The sequence below is a fragment of the Phoxinus phoxinus genome (assembly GCF_949152265.1).
Source record: "Phoxinus phoxinus genome assembly, chromosome: 15".
NCBI lineage: Eukaryota > Metazoa > Chordata > Actinopteri > Cypriniformes > Leuciscidae > Phoxinus > Phoxinus phoxinus.
The window spans coordinates 32,353,855-32,375,475 of record NC_136890.1 but is presented as its reverse complement, the minus strand read 5'-3'; the positions used below and the strand labels follow the sequence as shown (position 1 = coordinate 32,375,475).

The following is a 21,621-nucleotide window of genomic DNA, read 5'->3' as shown; positions in this document are numbered from 1 at the left end:
TATATATATATATATATATATATATATATAATATATACACGAATGAGAATTGTGAGTAGCCAATCACTGTACACTCTCAGAACAAAAAGGTACAAAAGCTGTCACTGGGATAAATGGTAGCCTTTCAAAAGGTTATAATATGTGCCATTTAGGTACTAATATGTACACTTTTGGTACCAATATGTACATTTGAGGAACTAATGTGCACTCGAGTCTTTAGGAACAAATATGTACCTTTTGAAAGGGTACCGCCCCAGTTACAGCTTTTGTACCTTTTTTTACTGAGTGTGTATGTGAAAGAGACATACAATGAAACATTGTGTGTCTCTTTTTGTTTTCCACAGAAGAAGAAAATCATACTGGTTTGGAATGACATGATGATGAATAGATATTGACAGAATTAATTGTCATGTTTGGGTGAACTAAGTTCTCTCAGTATCTGTGATAAGCTGTTAAATACCACAGACAATAATTTTATTGTAAAAGTGTTAACATTACACATCTATGGGGTAATACATACATGTTGAACGCAATTTTGTTGGTTTGTTTGCTTTTTATGAACGGAGTTAGACGTCCATATTCATATTCTGCTGCATGTCAGAGTTGTTTAACCCAAAACATTTCAGTGAAAGTACTGTAGTTTGACATTTAGTAACCTTAGGACCCTGGGAATTTCTTCAAAAGTGTAATTCAGCTTGTGGAGTGTGTTTGCATTCATAATCACATTAACTAACCACTGGGTTATGTTCTCCAGCGTTAAATGAGTTCTCAGACCCTCCCTGACACACAGTAAATCCCTGACTCAACACTGCCGCCTGCTGCCTGTCTTATACAGACACTAATCTAACAAAATCACCAACATCTAATCTTTAATTTCTCATAGCTGGATAAACGCATAAACACAGTAGTTAAAATCAAGTTGTGTTCACTTGAAGCTGTTATCTAGAGTCAAGTCTTTCCTATCACCGAAAGAGTTATACATGCTTTCGTTCTATCCCGCCTGGATTACTGTAATTCTTTATATGCAGGAATATCCCAGTTTTCCATTACAAGGCTTCAAATGGTCCAAAACGCTGCTGCCAGATTCCTGGGGTTCGCAAACATGAACATATTACTCCTATTTTATTGTCTCTTAACTGGTTGCCGGTTTTTAAACCATTAAATGGCCTTGCACCCTCTTACTTATCTGAACTTTTAACTGTGAATGTGCCCGGTAGGTCTACGGTCCACTAGTTATAATCTGTCCCAGCCACATTCACGATTAAAGTCGAGAGGGGATCGTGCCGTTGCAGTTGTCTGTCGGTCCTAGGCTGTGGAATAGCCTCCCCGTATCCCTGAGATCGTCGTCCTCTTTATATGAGTTTAAATGTAAATTAAAGCTGTATCTTTTTGACCGGGCATTTCTCTAAAATTCTCTAAATTTCAATTATGGTTTTATTACATTGTCTCAATGGTAATGGTATTTTGCTCTTCCTCTCATGTTTCCTGGACTTTTGTTTTGTGAAGCACAGTGGTCAACTTCTGTTGTGTTTATTCGTGCTATATAAATGAAATAGCCTTGTAAATATATTTTTTAATCTTTTTACATTTACAAATCTGGCAACACCCAAAACAGGATAGCCTTGTGGTGCGCAGGATATCCTGCCTGCACTCACACCTCTCTGCCTTTTGTTCCAGTGCACATTACTGTTAAAACATAGAAGTGTGTTTCATCTTTGGACACTTTTGTGGGGCTTTTAGAAATTAAACTCTCTAAAAACACTCGTGGCAAACTCTCACTAGTTTTTTATTTTGTTTCGTCGACTATCAATTTCCAATAGGTGGGATTTTGTTATTTTTTCTAAAGAGCCATGAATATTTTTACTGTGTTGTAATTACACACGTCTCAACTCAAATAAAACTACTGGTACTTTCAATAATATTACCATGAACTGAACTGAATAGGCTTAAATAATGCACAATTATTCAATAGATTAATGCTATTTTAAAGGTTCCTCATTTTCTTTTGGATGTCGGGTTATATGCTTCCAAGGTTAAAAAACACTTTAATATAAATTGCACCTAAAGTGTCTGAAAACGGTTTGTTCAAAGATTCAGTCTCTCTAAACCCCTCCTTTCCGAGAGTGTACTCTGCTCTGATTGGTCAGGCGGCCCAGTTGTGACTGGTCTACTCTGCTCTGATTGGTCAGGCGGTCCAGTTGTGATTGGTCTACTCTGCTCTGATTGGTCAGGCGGTCCAGTTGTGATTGGTCTACTCTGCTCTGATTGGTCAGGCGGTCCAGTTGTGATTGGTCTACTCTGCTCTGATTGGTCAGGCGGCCCAGTTGTGATTGGTCTACTCTGCTCTGATTGGTCAGGCGGCCCAGTTCAAGTTGTGATTGGTCTACTCTGCTCTGATTGGTCAGGCGGTCCAGTTGTGATTGGTCTACTCTGCTCTGATTGGTCAGGCGGTCCAGTTGTGATTGGTCTACTCTGCTCTGATTGGTCAGGCGGTCCAGTTGTGATTGGTCTACTCTGCTCTGATTGGTCAGGCGGTCCAGTTGTGACTGGTCTACTCTGCTCTGATTGGTCAGGCGGCCCAGTTGTGATTGGTCTACTCTGCTCTGATTGGTCAGGCGGCCCAGTTGTGACTGGTCTACTCTGCTCTGATTGGTCAGATGACTCAGTCAGTTTTGATTGGTCGACCACTTGCAGCGCATGTCAGAAACCAAACACTCATTAGCTCATCTGAATTTCAGCTCTTCCTCAGCACTTAATTCACAGTGATTCGAACAGTAACGATGGCGTGGGTTTTACCGTATCAATCAATCTCATCAAGGATTTGCTTTGTCAGCAGAAAACATGACATGACTTCTCGACATGAACAACACGAACCACTACTCATTACATGCAAAGTGAGATATTTCAAGCCTTTATTGGTTATAATTTTGATGATTATGGCTTACAGCTTATGAAAACCCCGAATTGTGAAAAGGTTTTCATAAGCTGTAAGCCATAATCATCAAAATTATAACCAATAAAGGCTTGAATTATCTCACTTTGCATGTAATGAGTCTATATAATATATTAGTTTCACCTTTTAAGTTGAATTACTGAAATACATGAACTTTTGCACCATATTCTCATTTTTCCAGTTTCACCTGTATATTCATTTTAAACTTGTATTTATTATAATCTGGATAATATTTTCTTTGACTTTGTGTAATTTTGCCTGTTTTTCGAGCATGAGGGCACGTCACACAACCTGTCCATATTAACATCGGTTTAATTTGACTATCTTTTACCACATAGATGTATTTATGACTAGTTTGTTTTAGAGCCTGACCGATATGGATTTTGGGAGGCTGATACCGATATTAGAGAGTAAAAAAAAGTCTGATATCGATATATCGGCTGATTATGTGTTATTACAGTACCTGTCAAAAGTTTGGACACACTTTCCCCATTCATGTGTCCAAACTTTTGACTGGTACTATGTTTACCATTTTTTAAATTTTATCTTCCATTTTAAGTTGACAAGTCAGTTAGGTGACCAGTCAGTCGAATTTTATCATTTGCATTGATGTTCCCTGACCCCATCAAACACACCTGTGGTTTTTTTTTGGCGGTGACCCATCAGTCATGCATCACTGCATTAGACGGCTATTAGTCTCTTCTGCTGCATATAATGCAATGGTTTAGGCATGTGTGGCATTGCCAGTATATGTGCTCTTGACGGTTGTAATGGTCGTGGTGGGCGCGTAGCACCAGGTGCAGGTCCTCTAGGGCCCTGAAGAGTCGCTCAGTTTATTTTCAGTACGTTTGCACTGACTTGCGCGCTGATCTCCATGCTTTAAATAGACGGGCTGTATGCCGCCACGCGGTTGAACAGCAGGGGTTAAACATGAACATTCCCTGTTTGTGTGTGTGTGTGTGTGTGTGCTTTGTACAAAGGCCTCACGCTAGTAGTCTTTACATGCACATTTTGCATGCGGTTTTTAATTGACCACACCTAATATTTCAGATTAATTTAGGATGCCAGAATTAGTCCCACCGCAGTCCTGCTGACATCAGCACACAGGCAGACGTTTCCCAGAGGCTCCTGGGAGTCAAACACACCCGACTGCCATTTAAGGAGCACTTGCTCTATCTGCTGACTTTCTCACATATTTTGCTTGATGATGTGAAAAGGTCTCCATAAAGAGCATAAGATCGACTCATGCTTCTATTGATCTTACAAACCTTTTAATCGGAAAGCTTCTGCTTATTCTTTAATTTGTTTGTTTGTTTGCAAAGCAAATGAAAAGCATCCAGAAAAGCTTTCATTTGATTCCATGTTTTGTTCATGGTGTAATTCCGATAATTCCAATCAAAAAATTTATGACTATACTAAAATGTGGAATATAGTCATAACGAAATGTTGTAAACACTGTATGTGTTTAAAGTTGTCGGAGCAAGAAAGGGTTAATTGCAAGCCGTCTGCTGTGTGTGCCACCCCTTCACACACTCTCTTCACACACACACACACACACACTCGTGCGCTCACACTCAGGTGTGACGGAATACTGGGATACATTCTGGAATACTCTAAATACCGTGAGTACACATTTTCTGCCCTCGCTGTAAGCAACATTAATGCATTAAGCGTTTGTAGTACATCTTGACCCTTGTGTAACTTCTAGACCAGGATAGTAGCAGACGGTACTCCATTTCACTGTTAAAAATAGAGTGAATTCAAGAAAGAGATGTTTAGAGACGGTTTCTGTTTAAAGTTAAAATACATTCATACATTCAACACATTGAAAATACATTAAACGTGTTGTGTGTGTCAGTTTTCCAGTGAATGTCCATGACTTTTGCATGACTGCATGATTCTGGATAAATTAACAATCACAAAATTTTTTGTTTGTTTAAAATAGAGATCTCGATTCTGCTACGATTATGAATGGACAACTTAACAAAAATTTGTAATTTACTAGGTTCTGACAAAACGTTACTTGCTGCAGTCTATTTAAAAAATATGAAATTAATTTGAATAAAGCATTTTTTTGATTAATTTGAATGAATGATTCAATGACCCACTCATAAAGACCACACGTTTCATTACTGGATGAATCAGTGTTTTTGAATGACTCTTTTGAATGAATGATTCAATGACAAATATTTTTTTTTAAAGTCACTTGTCGCCACCTACTGTTGTAACAATGTATTTGATACCATCTTTATTTGAAGCGTCAAGTTACTTTCGAAAGGTGATTTGCTCTACTTTGATCGCTACAGTAGACATCAGTGTTTCTATCCGAAATATAAGCTTTTATCCCGGTACTTCTGTGATTAATCTGAATTATTGTAAGACAGAAATAATGATACTGTGGTTGAAAAGACTGTTTGTGATTTCTATACATGACAACGGCTCTCTCTGAATCAGCGCCAACGCAGATCTGAATGTTCGATGTGATCATAAATGTCAAAGGTTTAATTGACATTATTGAGCCGAATCACTGTCATGTAGGAATAAGATCGCATTGGTGTTTGAATCGAGATTGCAATCTTTTAATGATTAATCGTGCTGCTCTAATGAGTTGTTTGTTCTGGATACGTTTTTATTTTTTTAATTTTTTTTTATAAATAATTGTGATTAAATTAATCCATTTTAAACATCATTCAGATTCAGATTGATTAAAATGGATCATAAAAATCATTAAAGTTTAGATGGATTTGCTAATGAATTCATTTCTTTTGAATGAATCATATCAGAAATCACAAAACACTGACTTTACACAGTCATCTCTAGCCACTAAAATATTTTAGAAGTGAGCGACTAGAAAATGTTGACTGAAATTTGATGGCATGACCTTTTAACCTTATTACATTTTAAAATGTACACATTAACTGTTATGCAACATATATCTAACATTAACATGCATGCATATTTATGCATATACAAAAACAACAACACTTAAACTATATACAATTGCCAAAACTTTAGAGAACAAATGAGAATTTCCATAATATCTCTTGATATGTCCAGGTTTGCATGACTGTCTAACCGTCTGTAAACGAACACTATCAAGATCTCAGAGACTCCGTATGGAAGCTGAACTCCTTCGGCACTCTAGTTTTAAAGAGTGAAGCGTTTCATACACTCATCTCTGAGTGTCATTACGATCTCGTCATAGTTGATCTTCAACCATCACGTTTTTATAGCGTCTGCCTGAGGTTGGCTTTGAGTTCAGTAGCTCAGGTGTCTCATGTGCTTCATCCGTGTGTGTGCTGTGTGTGTGTGGAGATCTCTGCCTGTACGGTATGTGACGGGCCGGCTGCATGTCTCCAGGCTATTATTGACCGCCTGGATGAATGCATGAAGAGGTGCATGAGAAAAGAGTGAGGTAAGAGCTTTATTAGGCCCTTTTAGACTCGCTGCATGTCTGAGATTCTGTCTGTCTCTCCGTCTGTCTTTACAAAGTCTCTGTTGGCGGTTGTATGCATGTAAAGGACAGGCTGGATTTACAGTAGGCATGGACTGTATGACCAAAATCTTTTATATTGATAAAGGTATACAACAAAATAGTTACTTTTTCCTGTAAATCCAACCCCAAAATGTGTTCAATAATAATCATGCAGTGATGACAATTATAGGATTATGCAGTTATGCTATAAATAGATTATTATTAGTACACTGTGAAAAATATTTTTCAAAGTTGTAAATAACAAAGATTATTAGTGTTTTACAAGAAAATACAATTTCAGTCTTTTTACTTCAAAAACATCATGTTTAATTCAATGTGCTACTTGCCATTTTTTTTGTAATTAAAGTTGTTTCTACACCAATTTTAAATATTAAACTACTAATTTAGTATTATTTAAAAAAAGCGGGACATTTTAAGTTTGATCGGATTGGTTGCATTCAAGCCACTGTAAAAGTGAGCACAATGGTGTAATGGTTCAAAACTACATTGCTGCAACACATCTGTCAGTCATCATCAATAACCGCATTTGCAGAGTGGACTGTAGTCTGGGTAGACTGGGTTCATAGCTCAACTCTTACCGCTGGACAGCTCAGTGTGACGGGTGTGTTGACAGGGTCTCTGCGCTTCATCACCAACAGCGTTTTACCCGCCAGCTGACACAACACAGAGACAAAGACCGAACCGGTTCAATACAACAATGTTGTGCTATAGATAAAGCATTAGTTCACTTTCAAAAAAAGTGTTGCTGATAATTTACTTACCCAATGTCATCCAAGATGTTCATGTCTTTCTTTCTTCAGTCGAAAAGAAATTAAGTTTTTTGAGGAAAACATTCCAGGATTTTTCTCCATATAATGGACTTCAATGGCAACCAACGTTTTGAAGGTCCAAATGTCCGTCTCAATGCAGCTTCAGAGTCTCGACATGATCCCAGTCGAGGAATAAGAGTCTTATCCAGTGAAACGATCTGTCTTTTTATATATATTTTTTTTTATATAATATACTTTTTAACCACAATTGCCCGTCTTGTACCATCTCGGAGATGCGCCACGCATTGTGTCATCACATTGGAAAGGTCACATGGAAGTACCGACCCAGTGTTTACAAGTATGATGTATGTATGTTGAATGACACATATTTATATGTATTTGTGTAAGATTATTGTTTAAAAAGTGTCCTTACGTGTGCATATCATTATTGGTACGTGTATTAGTCTTTGCCCGTTCGCTTTGTAAACACTTCTTGCGTGAACTTTCCAACGTGATGACGTAATGCGTGGCGCATCTCAGAGAGGGTACAAGACGGGGATTTGTGGTTAAAAAGTATATTATTTTTTTATTTTTTTGTTGAAAATGACTGATCGTTTAGCTGGATAAGACTCTTATTCCTCGACTGGGATCGTGTCGAGACTTTGAAGCTGCATTGAGACTCACATTTGGACCTTCAAACCGTTGTTTGCCATTGAAGTCCATTAGATTGAGAAAAATCCTGGAATGTTTTCCTCAAAAACCTTAATTTCTTTTCGACTGAAGAAAGGAATACATGGACATCTTGGATGGCATCGGGTGAGTAAATTATCAGCAACATTTTTTTTTTAAAGTGAACTAATGCTTTAAGGGCTATTGTTAGGTACAATAGGTATAGGTAGTGGACAACCCAACACTGAACCGAACCGTAGAGTTTCTGTGAGAAGAGGGTCTTCGGGTCTGGCGCTACAGAGTTGGCATAGCTTGCCATGCGCTGAAGGACTGTATTTAGTAACATGACGGATGAGGATGGTTAGAAAGGTTGGAATGCATGACTGAGTTGCATAAGCAAACATCATATCTGTGTTTGGAGACGCTCTCTCTCTCTGATGGAGAGAATATCATGCGTCTGTCTCTTATTTTTAACCCTGTTCATTGTTCTTTGAGACTTTCCTCTTTGATCATGTGTCTAGTTGCATTATTATAAAAAGATTATCGTTCTTTACAAACATAGACTACCATTCAAATGTTTTTTTGAAAGAAATTAATACTTTTATTTAGCAAGGACACATTGTATTTATCAAAATTGACTGTAAAGACATTTATAATGTTACAAAATATTTATTTTTAATTAAATCTTTCTATTAATAAAGGAATCCTGAAAAAGTATCACAGTTTCCTCAAAAATATGAAGCAGCACAACTGTTTTCAACATTGATAATAATCAGAAATGTTTCTTAAAATCATCATATTATACTGATTTCTGAAGGATCATGTGACACTGAAGACTGGAGTAAAGATGCTGAAATGCAGCTTTTATCACAGGAATCAATTACATTTTAAAATATTAAAATAATAAACAGTTATTTAAATTGCAATAATATTTCCCAATATTACTCTTTCTGATCACACACAGTAAATGCAGCATTGGTGAGCAGAAGAGACTTCTTTTCTAAACATTAAAAATCTTACTGATCCCAAACTTTAGAAAGGCAGTGCATATTTTTTATTTTTTTTATTTTTTAAAACTTTTTTTACTTTATCTTTTTTAGGTCTTTTGAAACAAATAACTCAAAACGCAAAACTCCCTCCTGTCTTAAATATAGAACAGCAAAACATACCTTTATATTATGACAGTCAGAGGGCGGTCACGCAAAACTAAACAGTCTGAACTCAACTTTTTTTTTTTTAAGGATTTGATTCTTTCCCTGAAGTAACTCGAAGACAATGTACAATAAATAATTAGTTTAATCTTTCTACACAGACGCATTGCTTGCGGATCTGGAGTCTTCCACCGCCCATATCTCCAAGTGCCCAGTGTTTCTTCCCGAGGAGACGCCCTATTCCTACCCCTCCGCAGGACACCTTTTCCAGGATGACTCCCCTCCTCCGCCCCTCCCCCCGCCCCCCTCAGCTGAGGCCCTGAACGGATCCCTCTCGCCCCGGCCGGACTCCCAGCACTCCTCTCAACAGGTTCAGCACAAACTATCTTGGGGCTTTCCAAAATAAGCTAGTCACATATAATATTCACATCATCTCAGTGTGTCTTGTTCTTGCTTATGGGTACAAATATGTCGTTTATCTGTGGTTCTCTATTGATTTTACTTAGTACCCATGATATTTTACATTGGGCATTAATTGGTTATCCAACATTTAGGATTCCCAAACTTTTTTTTTAACTCCTTTGACCTAAAAATATTTATTTATGATTATTTTATTATCTGACTAATGGTCATTTGACATGCAGATAAACAAATACAATTTTACATATTTTTGTAGCAAGTATTTAATTAGATTTTATTTTATTTTAATAAATAATTGGCTTTTCATGAGCCCACTGTAGTATGATTTTTATTTATTTAAATAAACTGAAAAATTAACCCATTTTGGATTGTGATACAGCAGTTGATAATCAATGTATTACATTTTCAGTAAGATTTGCAAAAAAATGTGTGCATTTTGGTTTCCTTCTGTTGAAATCTAGTCTCTGGGCCCTGCTCATAAAAGCACGTTGTCTCGGGACAGCAGTCCACCAGCCTCTCATACAGAAGAAGACCACGTTTACAGGTGAGTTACAGAACCACAGATGAGAATTGACAGCTCATTCTGATAATAGTCAAGCAAAATGGTTATTAAATATCTGTCATTCTACAATGTGATCCACCATAATATCCTTTCTATTAGGGCTGCTCGATTATGGCAAATAATCATAATCACTATTATTTAACACGATTATTGGTGGCCGATAGGATCAAAGTCATATTTAAATATTAGTCATTTTAAATATCTGTCAAATTTAACAATTATCGATATTTCACCAAAAATTAATACTATATTAACTAACGTAAGAAAAAGGTCCTCAATATAATTACATAAGACAGGTAAACAGTCAGCAATACAATAAGAACAAAGAAACTAATTACAAACTAAACAGACTGTGAAGGATTTCTTCCTAAACCTGACTACCTAGCGTCTACTAATCGACACTTAATAAATATCTAGCGTCTTCAAATCGACACTTAATAACCTTTATACTCTAGCCCTCGCGTCTTCCATTGACAACAGGCCGAGTCTCTTACCCTAACTTCTTTGCTGCGCAGCATAAATAACAAAAGAGACAGACTTCAATAAATGTCCCTCAGGTGGTTTATTCAAAACGGCCGGGAGTTCTCGAGCAGTTCTCAGAGAATCTCGGCCCAACAGAAGAATAAAACAGGCTTTATAGGATAAAGCCAGACACATCAAAATAGAATCATCATGCCTACATGTCACGTTCTGTCAATATGATTGGTTTAAATTGTTTAAATTGTTAGTGACATCAGCAAAATATCAAAAAACATGGTAAGGGGTTAATATTTCAGTTGATCATTTCACAATACAGTCAAAAAATAGAACATTGAGTCCATCTTTCAAAGTTCCATTTGACCAAGGTTACATTAGCCGCGTTTCCACCGCGGGAACTTTCCCCAGGAACTAGGAACTTTGGGGTGGTACTCGGTGTGTTTACACCGCAGGAACCAGGGTCTAAATGAAGTTCCGGGTAAATATTTCCCCCTCCCAAAGTCCCTGCTCGCGAGGTAGTACTTTTTCAAAGTTCAGGAACTTTCGGGGGTGGGACTTGTGCGCTGAACATGCTGATTGGTTGTGTTCACGCCGCATTTTGACTGGAGGACTCCATGCAGCATTCTAATTTAACCGGCATTTTTAAAAATCTATTGCGGTTCGTGGCTTCATGCATTAAGAGTTGTCTGTCTGCAAATATGGAATTTAATAATAAAAAAATAAAAAAACCCAGCTGGACCGACGACGAGGTTCAGGCTTTATTAAGCGTATTTATGTAACAGGAAATTTTCTGCGCGTTCGTCCCAGCCATCTCACATTCAATGTCCGCAATACATCACAAACACAATATACAGCACAGTTTGAATCTCCTCCATACTTATTATAAATGTGGCGCTCAAAACTGATTACTGTGCGTCGCAGACTGGGAGGAGCAGTCGCGCGCAGTTTATAATCTTCCCGGTACTTTAGACCGCGGTGTAAACGCAGAAAGCAACCGGTCTGGGGCAAAAAAAAGTTCCTGGGACAAATTGTTCCGGGTAATTTCGGTGGAAACGCGGCTATTAAGTCAAAAGTTTGTCAAAAGGTTAGATCATATCGAAAGTTCGTCTGATGGCTACGTCCTGAATAAAAGGAAGAAAGAATTATTTTGTTTAATTTTTAGATCTGGAATGGAAAGTTAGTCAAAATCAGACATTCGAAAAGGAAGAGGGATAAAAGTTTATCATAAGTATAAAATCTAAAGTTAAGATTTATATGGTTAGTCACATAATTAATCTTATCTATATTAATTCTACCACAAGACAAATAAATACAACAGAACAAAAACACAAATTAATTTTAAGTTTTCAGGAAGACGTACTAACAGTGGTATTCAGATAACTAATAGTCTACAGCAAAAAATAATAATAATCAAATATCTAAAATAACACTGCATAGTCTTACTGTACATTAAATATAGATTAATCCTTATTAAAGCCACTAAAGTTATTCCGTCAAGTGATTTTCCTTTGTCATTTGTTGTTTGATTATCATTAAAGGGATACTTCACCGCTGGAAAGATGAATGTGTATTTACATTTCTATTTGTCCAGTTTTCCTAACAAGCAGAAGCATTCAGACTCATCATCCACAGCCATGACTTCTGCCCTGGGCAGCAACCTGTCTGAACTGGACCGCCTTCTTCTGGAGCTTAATGCTGTACAGCAAAATGCCCCATCTTACTCCAGTACAGGTAAACATATAGACACACTTAAGGCCTGTTCACACCAAAAGTGGTGCAAGTAATGCAAAAAAATAAGATATAAAACTATATAATTGTACTTTGAAATCTCCTCTCTGCAGAGGATGCAGCACCTCCATTGCCACCTTGCAGTGTTGCCCACTATATACAGGAAAACGGAGCCCACCCAGGGATCACACTGACACCAGCAGGACAGGACAAACCTCAGAGGAACGGAACGAAGGGGACAGAAGATGGTCGTCCCACTGTGGAAAGTCTTCTGAATGAGTTGGAAAGCTCTGTGCCTTCCCCAACGTAAGATCACCAGCACGGTCCTCTCCAGATGGGGAAACGTGGATTTTAGGGATGCACCGAAATGAAAATTCTGGGCCGAAACCGATACCGAAAATTTAGGATGCACTTGGCCGAAAACCGAAACTGAAGCCGAAAATGGCTTCTTTTAAAAACTTTAATATTTATTTATATTTATATTGCTTAATTTTTAATGGATCTGAAATGAAAAATCACAAACCAATAGAATAATCATCAAACTTTTATTACCACTAACAGTTACATAACAAAACCTAAAATATTGTATATATTATATATATTTTATATTACTTGCGCTTCATGAGGCACACGCGCGCGGTCTCTTGCTCTCTCCCTCTCTGCCGTGCACGCGCTACACGGTTTGGAGGAGCACAGTCTCTGTCTCGCTCTAGATTCTGGAGATTTTAACTAATTCGCGGGCATCAGTGAGCCGCTATCAATATGCGGGAGACTCCCGGAACTTCCGGGAGACTTGGGATGTCTGTATTTCTATACTGAAATAATATCGGCATTATAATTATTGATTTTTCATTACGCAATTTTTTGGTGCCCTCTCAGCTCATGCGCGTGGTGGGAGCGGCGGCGCTGGTTGTCCTCATCTGAAACTTTAAAATACTTCCATACCACTGACATGCTCAATCTTTGCAGACGCGTGCAAACAGCTCGACCGTGAGTGAAACCTGCTTGAGCACGGAGGGGTGGGTGACGAGTGAAACCCAAGCGCTTGCGCGCGGATGGGAGGGGCGCGGTTGACATTCATTTTCGGTTGACATTTTCGGCTGGCTTTTTTATTTCGGCCCGAAACCGATAATGCCATTTTCGGCGACCGAAATTTCGGTGCACCCCTATTTGCATTGTGGGTTTTAATGAAATGCAATTTAATGTAATTTGCATAAACAGGTCCAGCCCCTGTGCTCTGAGAAGTGATTTGACGGACGGACAGGTGGACACAGCTTCCGAAGAGCAGGGCAGAATATCAGCCACCTCTGCTACACGAGAACTGGATGAGCTCATGGCCTGTTTGTCAGATTTTAAGGTGCAGAGCAATGTGAGTGTGTGTATATGTGTTCGTGTGTGTGCTTTACTAGGACAGTGTAAGTGAGTTGAAGAGACGTTGTGTCTGGGAATGTGTGCTGAACTATGTTGTTTGGGTGATCTATTTTCAGGACTTACTGCTCGACAATCTGGGCAACGTTTCCCAAAAAACATTGTAAGCTGATTGTTGAGACCATTGGTGCCAATGGTGTCCACAATCTTATTGGGCTTACGCTGCTGTAGGGAAACTCAGCGCTGTCCGGTCTTCATCTGACCTTCACAAAATTTGCCAGTTCATTTATTTGTAAACCTTTTCCTGCTCATCTATGACTTCTAGCTTCAGTTTCATCTCATTACTTTAACATTGTGTCCAGAATCTGTTTTGTTTTTTCCTCAGCTATTCTGTACATCTCATTGAAGCCTTTTCTTAATTATTTCTCATTCTCTGCCTCCCTTAATCTGTCAATCTCTTCTCTTTCCCCTATTTCTACCCCTGTGCCCTCTTTATGTCTCCAGCCAAGTTCCTTAGGCTCCCTGAACTCTGAGCCAATGTTTGAGCAAACTACTACCATTGCTGAAATCCACCCTCCTCCTACGACTGCTGTGTCCAAATCCCTGTCCCATACCCTCCCAGTGGAACCAAGCCGATATTCCCCAGGTCTCTCCCCTTCTTTAAACTTTGATCTGCACATTGTGGAGGAATCTGGTGAACCGGGGGCTGCGCCTCCACTATCTACTGGTAAGCCTTCCTTTCGACTGTCTCCACCTGCAACATCCAGTCCTCGTTTTTCTCCGGTATCTGACCTGGGCTTGGATTCTGCCATTGATGTTTCTGCTTCCCTGCTCTCCTCCCAAGTGGAGTCTCTAGTGGTTCTGTCTCAGACTATAACCACGACTACTTCACCCGGAGTTCGGGATCTTTGTTCTGTCTGGGAGGGAAATCATTCTGCCAAACTGACAAGCTCTGGTCCGAAGTCCTATTCACCTCTCCACAAGTCTTCTAGCCCAACAAGTGCCCCAGTGTTCAGCAGAACTCCTGAAAGAGTTAGTCCATTGATGACACCAGCATCTATTGATCTGTATCTCTCCAGTTCTGAAGCAAAACCTATGAGCCCAGTGCCATCTTTTCCCAGATCCCCACTTCCTACAGTCTCTGAATCACCATCTCTGTCTCTTCCCAAAGCTGTTTCACCTCCTCTAATCCTTTCCTCTTCCCCATCTCTAGCAGTTCCCAAGTCTCCAAGCCCAAACCCGTCATCAGGACAGCCTGAGCCAGCTCTTTCTCTCAAACCCCTTCCTCCCTCTAGACTTGATCCACCAACCTATGAGCCTTCTCTTGATGACGCCTTAGATAAACTTCTTGCCATGAGCTTCAGCAGGCCTGAGAACGAGATCACAGCATCGGCAGCTTCACGGTTCGAAGCACAACCAGAAGTATACGAGGAGACGCTAGTGGCGGCGGATCGCGGCGACATTCATCTATACACACACACAGAGAGCGAAATGGGGGATGGGCTCTTGGAGGATCAGTCGGACTGCAGGAGTGATATTGACTGGGCTGACATGGACCTGAAGATGGCTTATGAAGGACCTGATGGCTCCATGACCCCCATGACTGAAGCAAGCTGGATGGATGACTCGCTCACTCCCTCGTCTTGCCCTGGAACTCCAGACGGCCAAATGGACCTTCCCATGCTTCATATGGCTGGCACAATGGACAGGATCTCAGCCTCAGGACACGTATGGATTAGACTGCAATGCTTGTTAATTGAGAATGCTGTGTGGTCTGGAGTTATTCCAAACATCGCTTGTAGTGATTTGTTTGCCAGCATGTAAATTACAATTTTTAGACAGTTGGCTAAAAGTTGGAACTGTTCCTAACTCTGTACCCTAAATTATCCTTCTTCTTCTTTAATTTTCACTTTATTTATGGTCAATTGTAACTGTAAGAAAAGCAGATGCACTTGAGTGTTGCTGTGTGGGCACTTGAAAACCAGTGGCACCTCTGTGCACTTGATAACCAGTGTTAACTACCACCATTTTCGTGCTAGAAATGTCTAACGTATTCTGCAACTGGATCGCATCTGAATGCTTCCCTAGATCCCTGCTTGTTGTGATTGGTTTCTTTTGGAAATAAGCACCGATTCTCACAAGCCTTGTGGCATCTCAAGAAAGTTTACTGCTGTCTCAGATCAAATCAGTGATTAGACGCACCAAGGAGATTCAAAATGTCCACCCTATGTACCGAGATGGCCTGATACGTAGAAAGATGGGTCCGCTCATTTTCCACAAGAGCAACTCCCAGGACCGGCTCATTGAGGAACTGCAAGGAAAGCTCGGAATAGCCCGTAAAGATCGTCCAAAAAAGCAGCAGCCGGACGATTGGCTCACAGAAGGCGTCATCGTCATGTCCAACCCCAAACGCACACGGGAAGACCACATCAAAGAGGTGGATAAGGTAGACGGGAAGAATTTGCGCATTCAGAAAATTCTGTTTCCATTAAATTCCTTTTGCTTAATTGCTTTAAAGTTTCTCTATAATCACCTGCTTCTTTCTTCTTCATTCCTACTTTCCATCTCTTCCTCTCTCTTCTTCCGTCTGATTGGTGTCTTCCTCTAGATAATCATACCTCCTGAGTCTCCTCTTCCTCAGAGGAAGGTGATCCTACCTCCCCAATCTCCCCCGATCCCTCGCCCCCCTCCCCCTGCTGAGGAACCAAAGCGCCCCACTCCGGTCAAATTAGCTCCTGCTCCTATGCCGCCTCCCCCACCACCCGCTCCCTCCCCACCACCTGCACCCTCCCCCCCTCCAAGAGAGCCTACACCTCCTCCCCAGCCACCTCCACCTCCAGTTCCACCCAAGCCCCCGACCCCTGAACCTGTGGAACTTCCAGCTCCCTCCCCAAAACCCAATCCCGCCCCCCTGCCCACACCCACCCCGCCCCCTGCCTCTGTGACCCCGCCCAAAGTGCTGGCGTCAGTGGGCTGCCAGACGGAGTACGACCCGCTCTTCCCTCCGTTGCAGGTGCAGACGTGCTGTCATTGACTAAGCTTCTGTCTTACTGTCCTCTCCTAGAAAAATCACAAAACTTTAATGTATTTGTAAATTGAATGTTGTATGCTTGAGGGCTTGGAGAGATGTGTATGTATTTTGAAAATGTAAAAATGCAGAAAGTTTTGTGTGATGGGTAGGTTTAGTGGTCGGGTTTAAAGGGACAGAATATACAGTTTGGACAGTATAAAAACCATTACGCACGCGTGTGCGTGCGTGCGTGTGTGTGTGTGTGGTGTGTGTGGTGTGCGTGTGTGTGGTGTGTGTGCGCATCCCACAGCCTCTTGTCCTGGTCATAAATATTAGATTAAATTAGATGCACATCAGCAAGAGTTTGGACAAAGCACTTAGTCTGACAATAATTTGATTGGATTTCAATTCTTTACTAAATTATGCGGTCAGTATCATAACATTTTAAATACAGTCACAATTCGTTATTTTGGGTTAGGGGGTTGTCATTACTACAATAAGTGCATATTATGTTCTTGCGAAACAGGACTGTAAAATAAAGTGCTACTATATTATCATAGTGATCAGGGCCCGAACACAGATTGTTTGAGGACCCTATTGGAATTGCTCCATTTATTATTATATACAGTATATATATTTTTTAAACTGACGCCTCAATATATATTTTTTTTAAGGTTTAGGTGCTTAAAAAGCTCCCTGTGTTTTGTGCTTGTGAGTAAACATTTTGTTTTGAAAACTTTGTTTGATTCTCTGTCTTTTGTCCTATCTATCTGTAGATCATGGCCCAGGGGAAGGGTCCACACGGACAGGTTAATAAACTAGACAACATGCTGGGCAGTCTTCAGTCTGACCTCCACAAGCTGGGAGTGCAGACGGTTGCTAAAGGAGTGTGTGGCGCCTGCTGCAAACCCATCGTGGGCCAGGTGAGAGTGCCAGAGAGATACACAAACTTTTTCTACCAATTCTGACTTTTTATCAGAATTGCGTGATATAAAGTCGCAATTACGAGTTATAAAGCCAGAATTACGTGATATAAAGTCGCAATTCAAGTCAAGTCAAGTCAAGAATATTTGTATAGCGCTTTTCACAATACAGATTGTATCAAAGCAGCTTCACAGTATTAAAATGAAATAATAATAAAACGTCCATGTTTGGTAATGCTAATCAATAGTAATATTGCGTGTTATAAAGTCAGAATTGTGAGATATAAACTATCAATTGCAAGAAATAAACTTGCAATTCTGATTTTTTTCTCACAATTGCATGTTTATATCCCGCAATTCTGACTTTATAACATGCAATTGCGTGTTATAAAGTCAGAATTGTGACGTAAAAATTCGCCATTGGGAGATAAAAAGTCGTAATTAAAATGTTTTATTCTGTGGCGGAAACAAGCGTCCATAGATTTTAGCTTAGCTAAGATTATGGGCCCTATCTTGCACTCAGCGCAATTGACTTTGTACACCGACGCATGTATTATTTCTATTTTGCACCAGCGCTAAGCTGACTTTTCCCTCCACAGACGCATGTCAGTAAATTAGGGAATGAACTTGCGCTCGGGGGGGCGGTTTAGTGAAAAGAGGAGGCGTGTTCCGGCGCAAACGTTCCCTGGCGCTATTCTGCAGTTCAAAAAACAATTCCGCCACTGACCAGGAAAAACCTCGTCTAAAGACAGTGGCGGGTTGCGCGTTAGTCATATGCTATTTTAAGGGCGCGTGCTTGGCCATTATGTAGCTTGTGAACAACGCGCATACACTTTGATTATCTAATCTAAACAGACGCAGCAGTTTTCATTTTTGCAAATCATACATTATTACAAGGAAAAATATTAACACACGAGGGAAATCATTGTTGCGTCCACGAAGATGTGAAAAAATAGGCATAAATCTAGCTTACACATTTATTTAAATTATTATACGCCTGTTTAACCGAAGCTAATTTGGGTGAGTTTCTCCCATCATCCCCAATGTCACTTCTCTGTGTTTTACGGCCCTGACGAGAACGTCGCTCTCCTCGCTGTGAACTGCTCCTGGCGTGCGCCGGCAAATCCGCCGTTATAATAGCAATCCGCCATGGAACAAGTGCGCCGGCTCTTAAAGGGAATGTGAGAGGACGCTCTGATTGGTTTATTTCACGTTACGCCCAAACCACACCTATGAATAATGAAGCGACTTCAGACCAACACATGTTAGATTTGCGTCGGGCGGGATCAGCCCACAAAGTTACTTGCGTTTCGCGTTTGATACTTGCGTTTCAGATCGTTACAATAGGGCCCATTATGTTGTGTGTCTAGGTAGAAAGAGTTGGTCACATCTAAACAAAGGTTGTGTGTGTGTGTGTTTCTGTACAGGTAGTTACTGCCATGGGGCGCACATGGCATCCAGAGCATTTTGTGTGTACACACTGCCAGGAAGAGATTGGTTCCAGAAACTTCTTTGAGAGGGAAGGACAGCCTTACTGCGAGAGAGATTACCACCACTTATTCTCTCCGCGCTGCTACTACTGTAACGGACCCATACTGGATGTGAGAACCAATTTTATAACTTCATTGGTTAATTAAATTTTTCAGTGTAAACAGCAAAAAAAGCACATCAAATCTAACGCTTAAGTGAGGGTTATTACCCAGTTGTCATTACGACAATAAGTACATAGTATGTTCATGCGAAACAGGCCTGTAAAATAAAGTGCTAGTAATTATATATTTTTAGTATATATTTATATAAATGAGTTCCTGTGCTAATTGACAGCCTGCTACAGATGTTAACACAAAACATTAATGTTTCTCCCCTCACAGAAAGTGGTAACGGCGTTAGACAGGACGTGGCATCCTGAACACTTTTTCTGTGCCCAGTGTGGGGCGTTCTTTGGCCCTGAAGGCGAGTAAACACATAGCTCAATTTTATTTTTATTTTTTTTATTATTGCACACTTATTATAAATCCATCTTTGTTGTTCAGGGTTTCACGAGAAGGATGGGAAGGCGTACTGTCGTAAAGACTACTTTGACCTCTTCGCTCCTAAATGTGGCGGCTGTGCTCGTGCCATCCTGGAGAACTACATCTCTGCCCTGAGCTCTCTCTGGCATCCAGAGTGTTTTGTGTGCAGGGTGAGTGTGTGTAACATAATGAAGAATAAACATTTTTTGGTTGGTTTGTTGCTTTGGTTTTTGGAAATACCCTACCAGTTAAAAGTTTCGAGTGATTAAAATTTTTACTCTTTTACTTCTGCTCACCAGGGCAGCATTTATTTTATTAAAAATACAGTAAAAACAGTAATATTGTGAAATATTATTACGATTTTAAAGAACTGTTTTCTATTTGAATATATGTCAAACTGTAATTTATTCCTGTGATCAAATTACTCCAGTCTTCAGTGTCACATGATCCTTCATAAATCATTCTAATATGATGATTTGCTGCTCAAGAAACATTTCTCATTATTATCAATGTTGATTTTTTTTTTAACTGCTTAATATCTTTGTGTAAACCATGATACACTACCATTCAAAAATCCAGGTCATTTTATTTATTTATTATAAATGTGTCAAGTGGCAGAAAAGGCATTTATAATGTTACAAAATATTTATTTCCGTTTCAAATAAATGATGTTCTTGTGATCTTTCTATTCATCAAAGAATCCTGAAATAAATGTATAATGTACAGCACAACTGTTTTCAACATTAATAATGAGAAATGTTCAGCAAACCATCATATTAGAATGATTTCTGAAGGATCATGTGACACTGAAGACTGGAGTAATGATGCTTTGCATCTCAGAAAATTACAGGTATTTAATAATAATTCACAATATACTGTGTTTTTGATCAAATAAATGCAGCCTTGGTGAGCAGAAGAGTCTTCTTTCAAAAACAGCAATAAATCATAATTATTCTGCACATTTGTAAATGTAATGAGTGATGGTGTGTTTTGTGTGTGTGTTTCAGGAGTGTTTCACACCCTTCATCAACGGCAGTTTCTTCGAGCACGACGGTCAGCCCTACTGTGAGGTCCACTATCACTCCCGCCGCGGGTCGCTGTGTTCCGGCTGTCAGAAGCCCATCACGGGCCGCTGCATCACCGCCATGGGCAAGAAGTTTCATCCCGAGCACTTCGTGTGTGCCTTCTGCCTGAAGCAGCTCAACAAGGGCACCTTTAAAGAGCAGAACGACAAGCCTTACTGCCAGGGCTGCTTCATCAAGCTGTTCAGCTAGACAGATGTGTGTATGATTTAGTGTAATGTGTGTGTGTGTGTGTGTGTGTGTTTGTCGTTCAGGTTTATGTGTCTGACTCTCGACATCCCTACATGATGCTGGTCAGGTTGAAAAGATGATGAAGTGATGCATGCTCTCAAAAGCCAGGTTGTTTTTAGAGGGTATTAGAGGAAAGTTCAGGAGGTTTTTTTTTTTGAGAAAGTGTGTGAAAAATGTGTTCTGCTCACTGGTTGAGCTGCAGAGAAACTGTTTGATGAAGAGAACGGTTCTGGAGGGATGATGGGAAATTAAAGTTTGAGACACAATCAACTGATGAGCAAACAACAACTGGAAATCAACCGAATAACCAACTTGAGCCAATAGTTGCTGGGTGAATTTCATGAACAGATATCCAGGTCATATATCAGCCCCAAACCAGAAGGAAAATAAGAAATTACATTTTGCGGTAAAAACATTTTTGGACTATTAAGAACTTTTTGTTGAAAACTGAAAAAAAAAAAAAAAAAAAATCCAAATTCTCATTATTGTGATGCAATAATGTCTAAATTATAAAAAATAATTTATAGTTTTATTTGAATAAACTAAACTTAGCAAAACAAATAATGCCATTCATTGTGTATTAAATTCTTCATTGTTAATAGTCCTAAAATATGCTTCATTTTCTTCTAAGCGAAATATAATCTATTGTTATTTATTGCTATTTCTTTTGTATTTTGGAGTGAAATATGACCCGGACGTGTTCTTGCCAGATTTGCAGGCTTCACCCGGTTATGAAAACTTATATTTGCTGCATTTGCGTCATTTTAACATGGAATTCCACCTCGACGAA

General features: G+C 39.7%; 1 protein-coding gene across 4 annotated transcripts in view; it reads left to right on the top strand.

Moving 5' to 3' along the window:
• pxnb (paxillin b) overlaps nt 1–21,281 on the top strand; it is a 36,393-nt gene extending 15,112 nt beyond the window's left edge. Inside the window, exons 1-14 of one of the 4 annotated variants that reach the window (XM_079636525.1) lie at nt 4,516–4,575; nt 9,180–9,388; nt 9,900–9,982; nt 12,069–12,208; nt 12,319–12,511; nt 13,427–13,562; nt 14,078–15,301; nt 15,753–16,019; nt 16,182–16,586; nt 17,360–17,506; nt 18,934–19,107; nt 19,378–19,459; nt 19,540–19,688; nt 20,526–21,281. In XM_079636525.1, coding sequence (XP_079492651.1) covers nt 12,112–12,208; nt 12,319–12,511; nt 13,427–13,562; nt 14,078–15,301; nt 15,753–16,019; nt 16,182–16,586; nt 17,360–17,506; nt 18,934–19,107; nt 19,378–19,459; nt 19,540–19,688; nt 20,526–20,792 — 3,141 coding nt within the window. In that variant the 5' untranslated portion in view covers nt 4,516–4,575; nt 9,180–9,388; nt 9,900–9,982; nt 12,069–12,111 and the 3' untranslated portion in view covers nt 20,793–21,281. Of the gene's footprint in view, nt 1–4,515; nt 4,576–9,179; nt 9,389–9,899; nt 9,983–12,068; nt 12,209–12,318; nt 12,512–13,426; nt 13,575–14,077; nt 15,302–15,752; nt 16,020–16,181; nt 16,587–17,359; nt 17,507–18,933; nt 19,108–19,377; nt 19,460–19,539; nt 19,689–20,525 lie in introns of those variants that run through there. The other 3 variants (XM_079636527.1, XM_079636526.1, XM_079636524.1) reach the window with 3 other exon arrangements.
• Nucleotides 21,282–21,621: the final 340 nt, after the last annotated feature.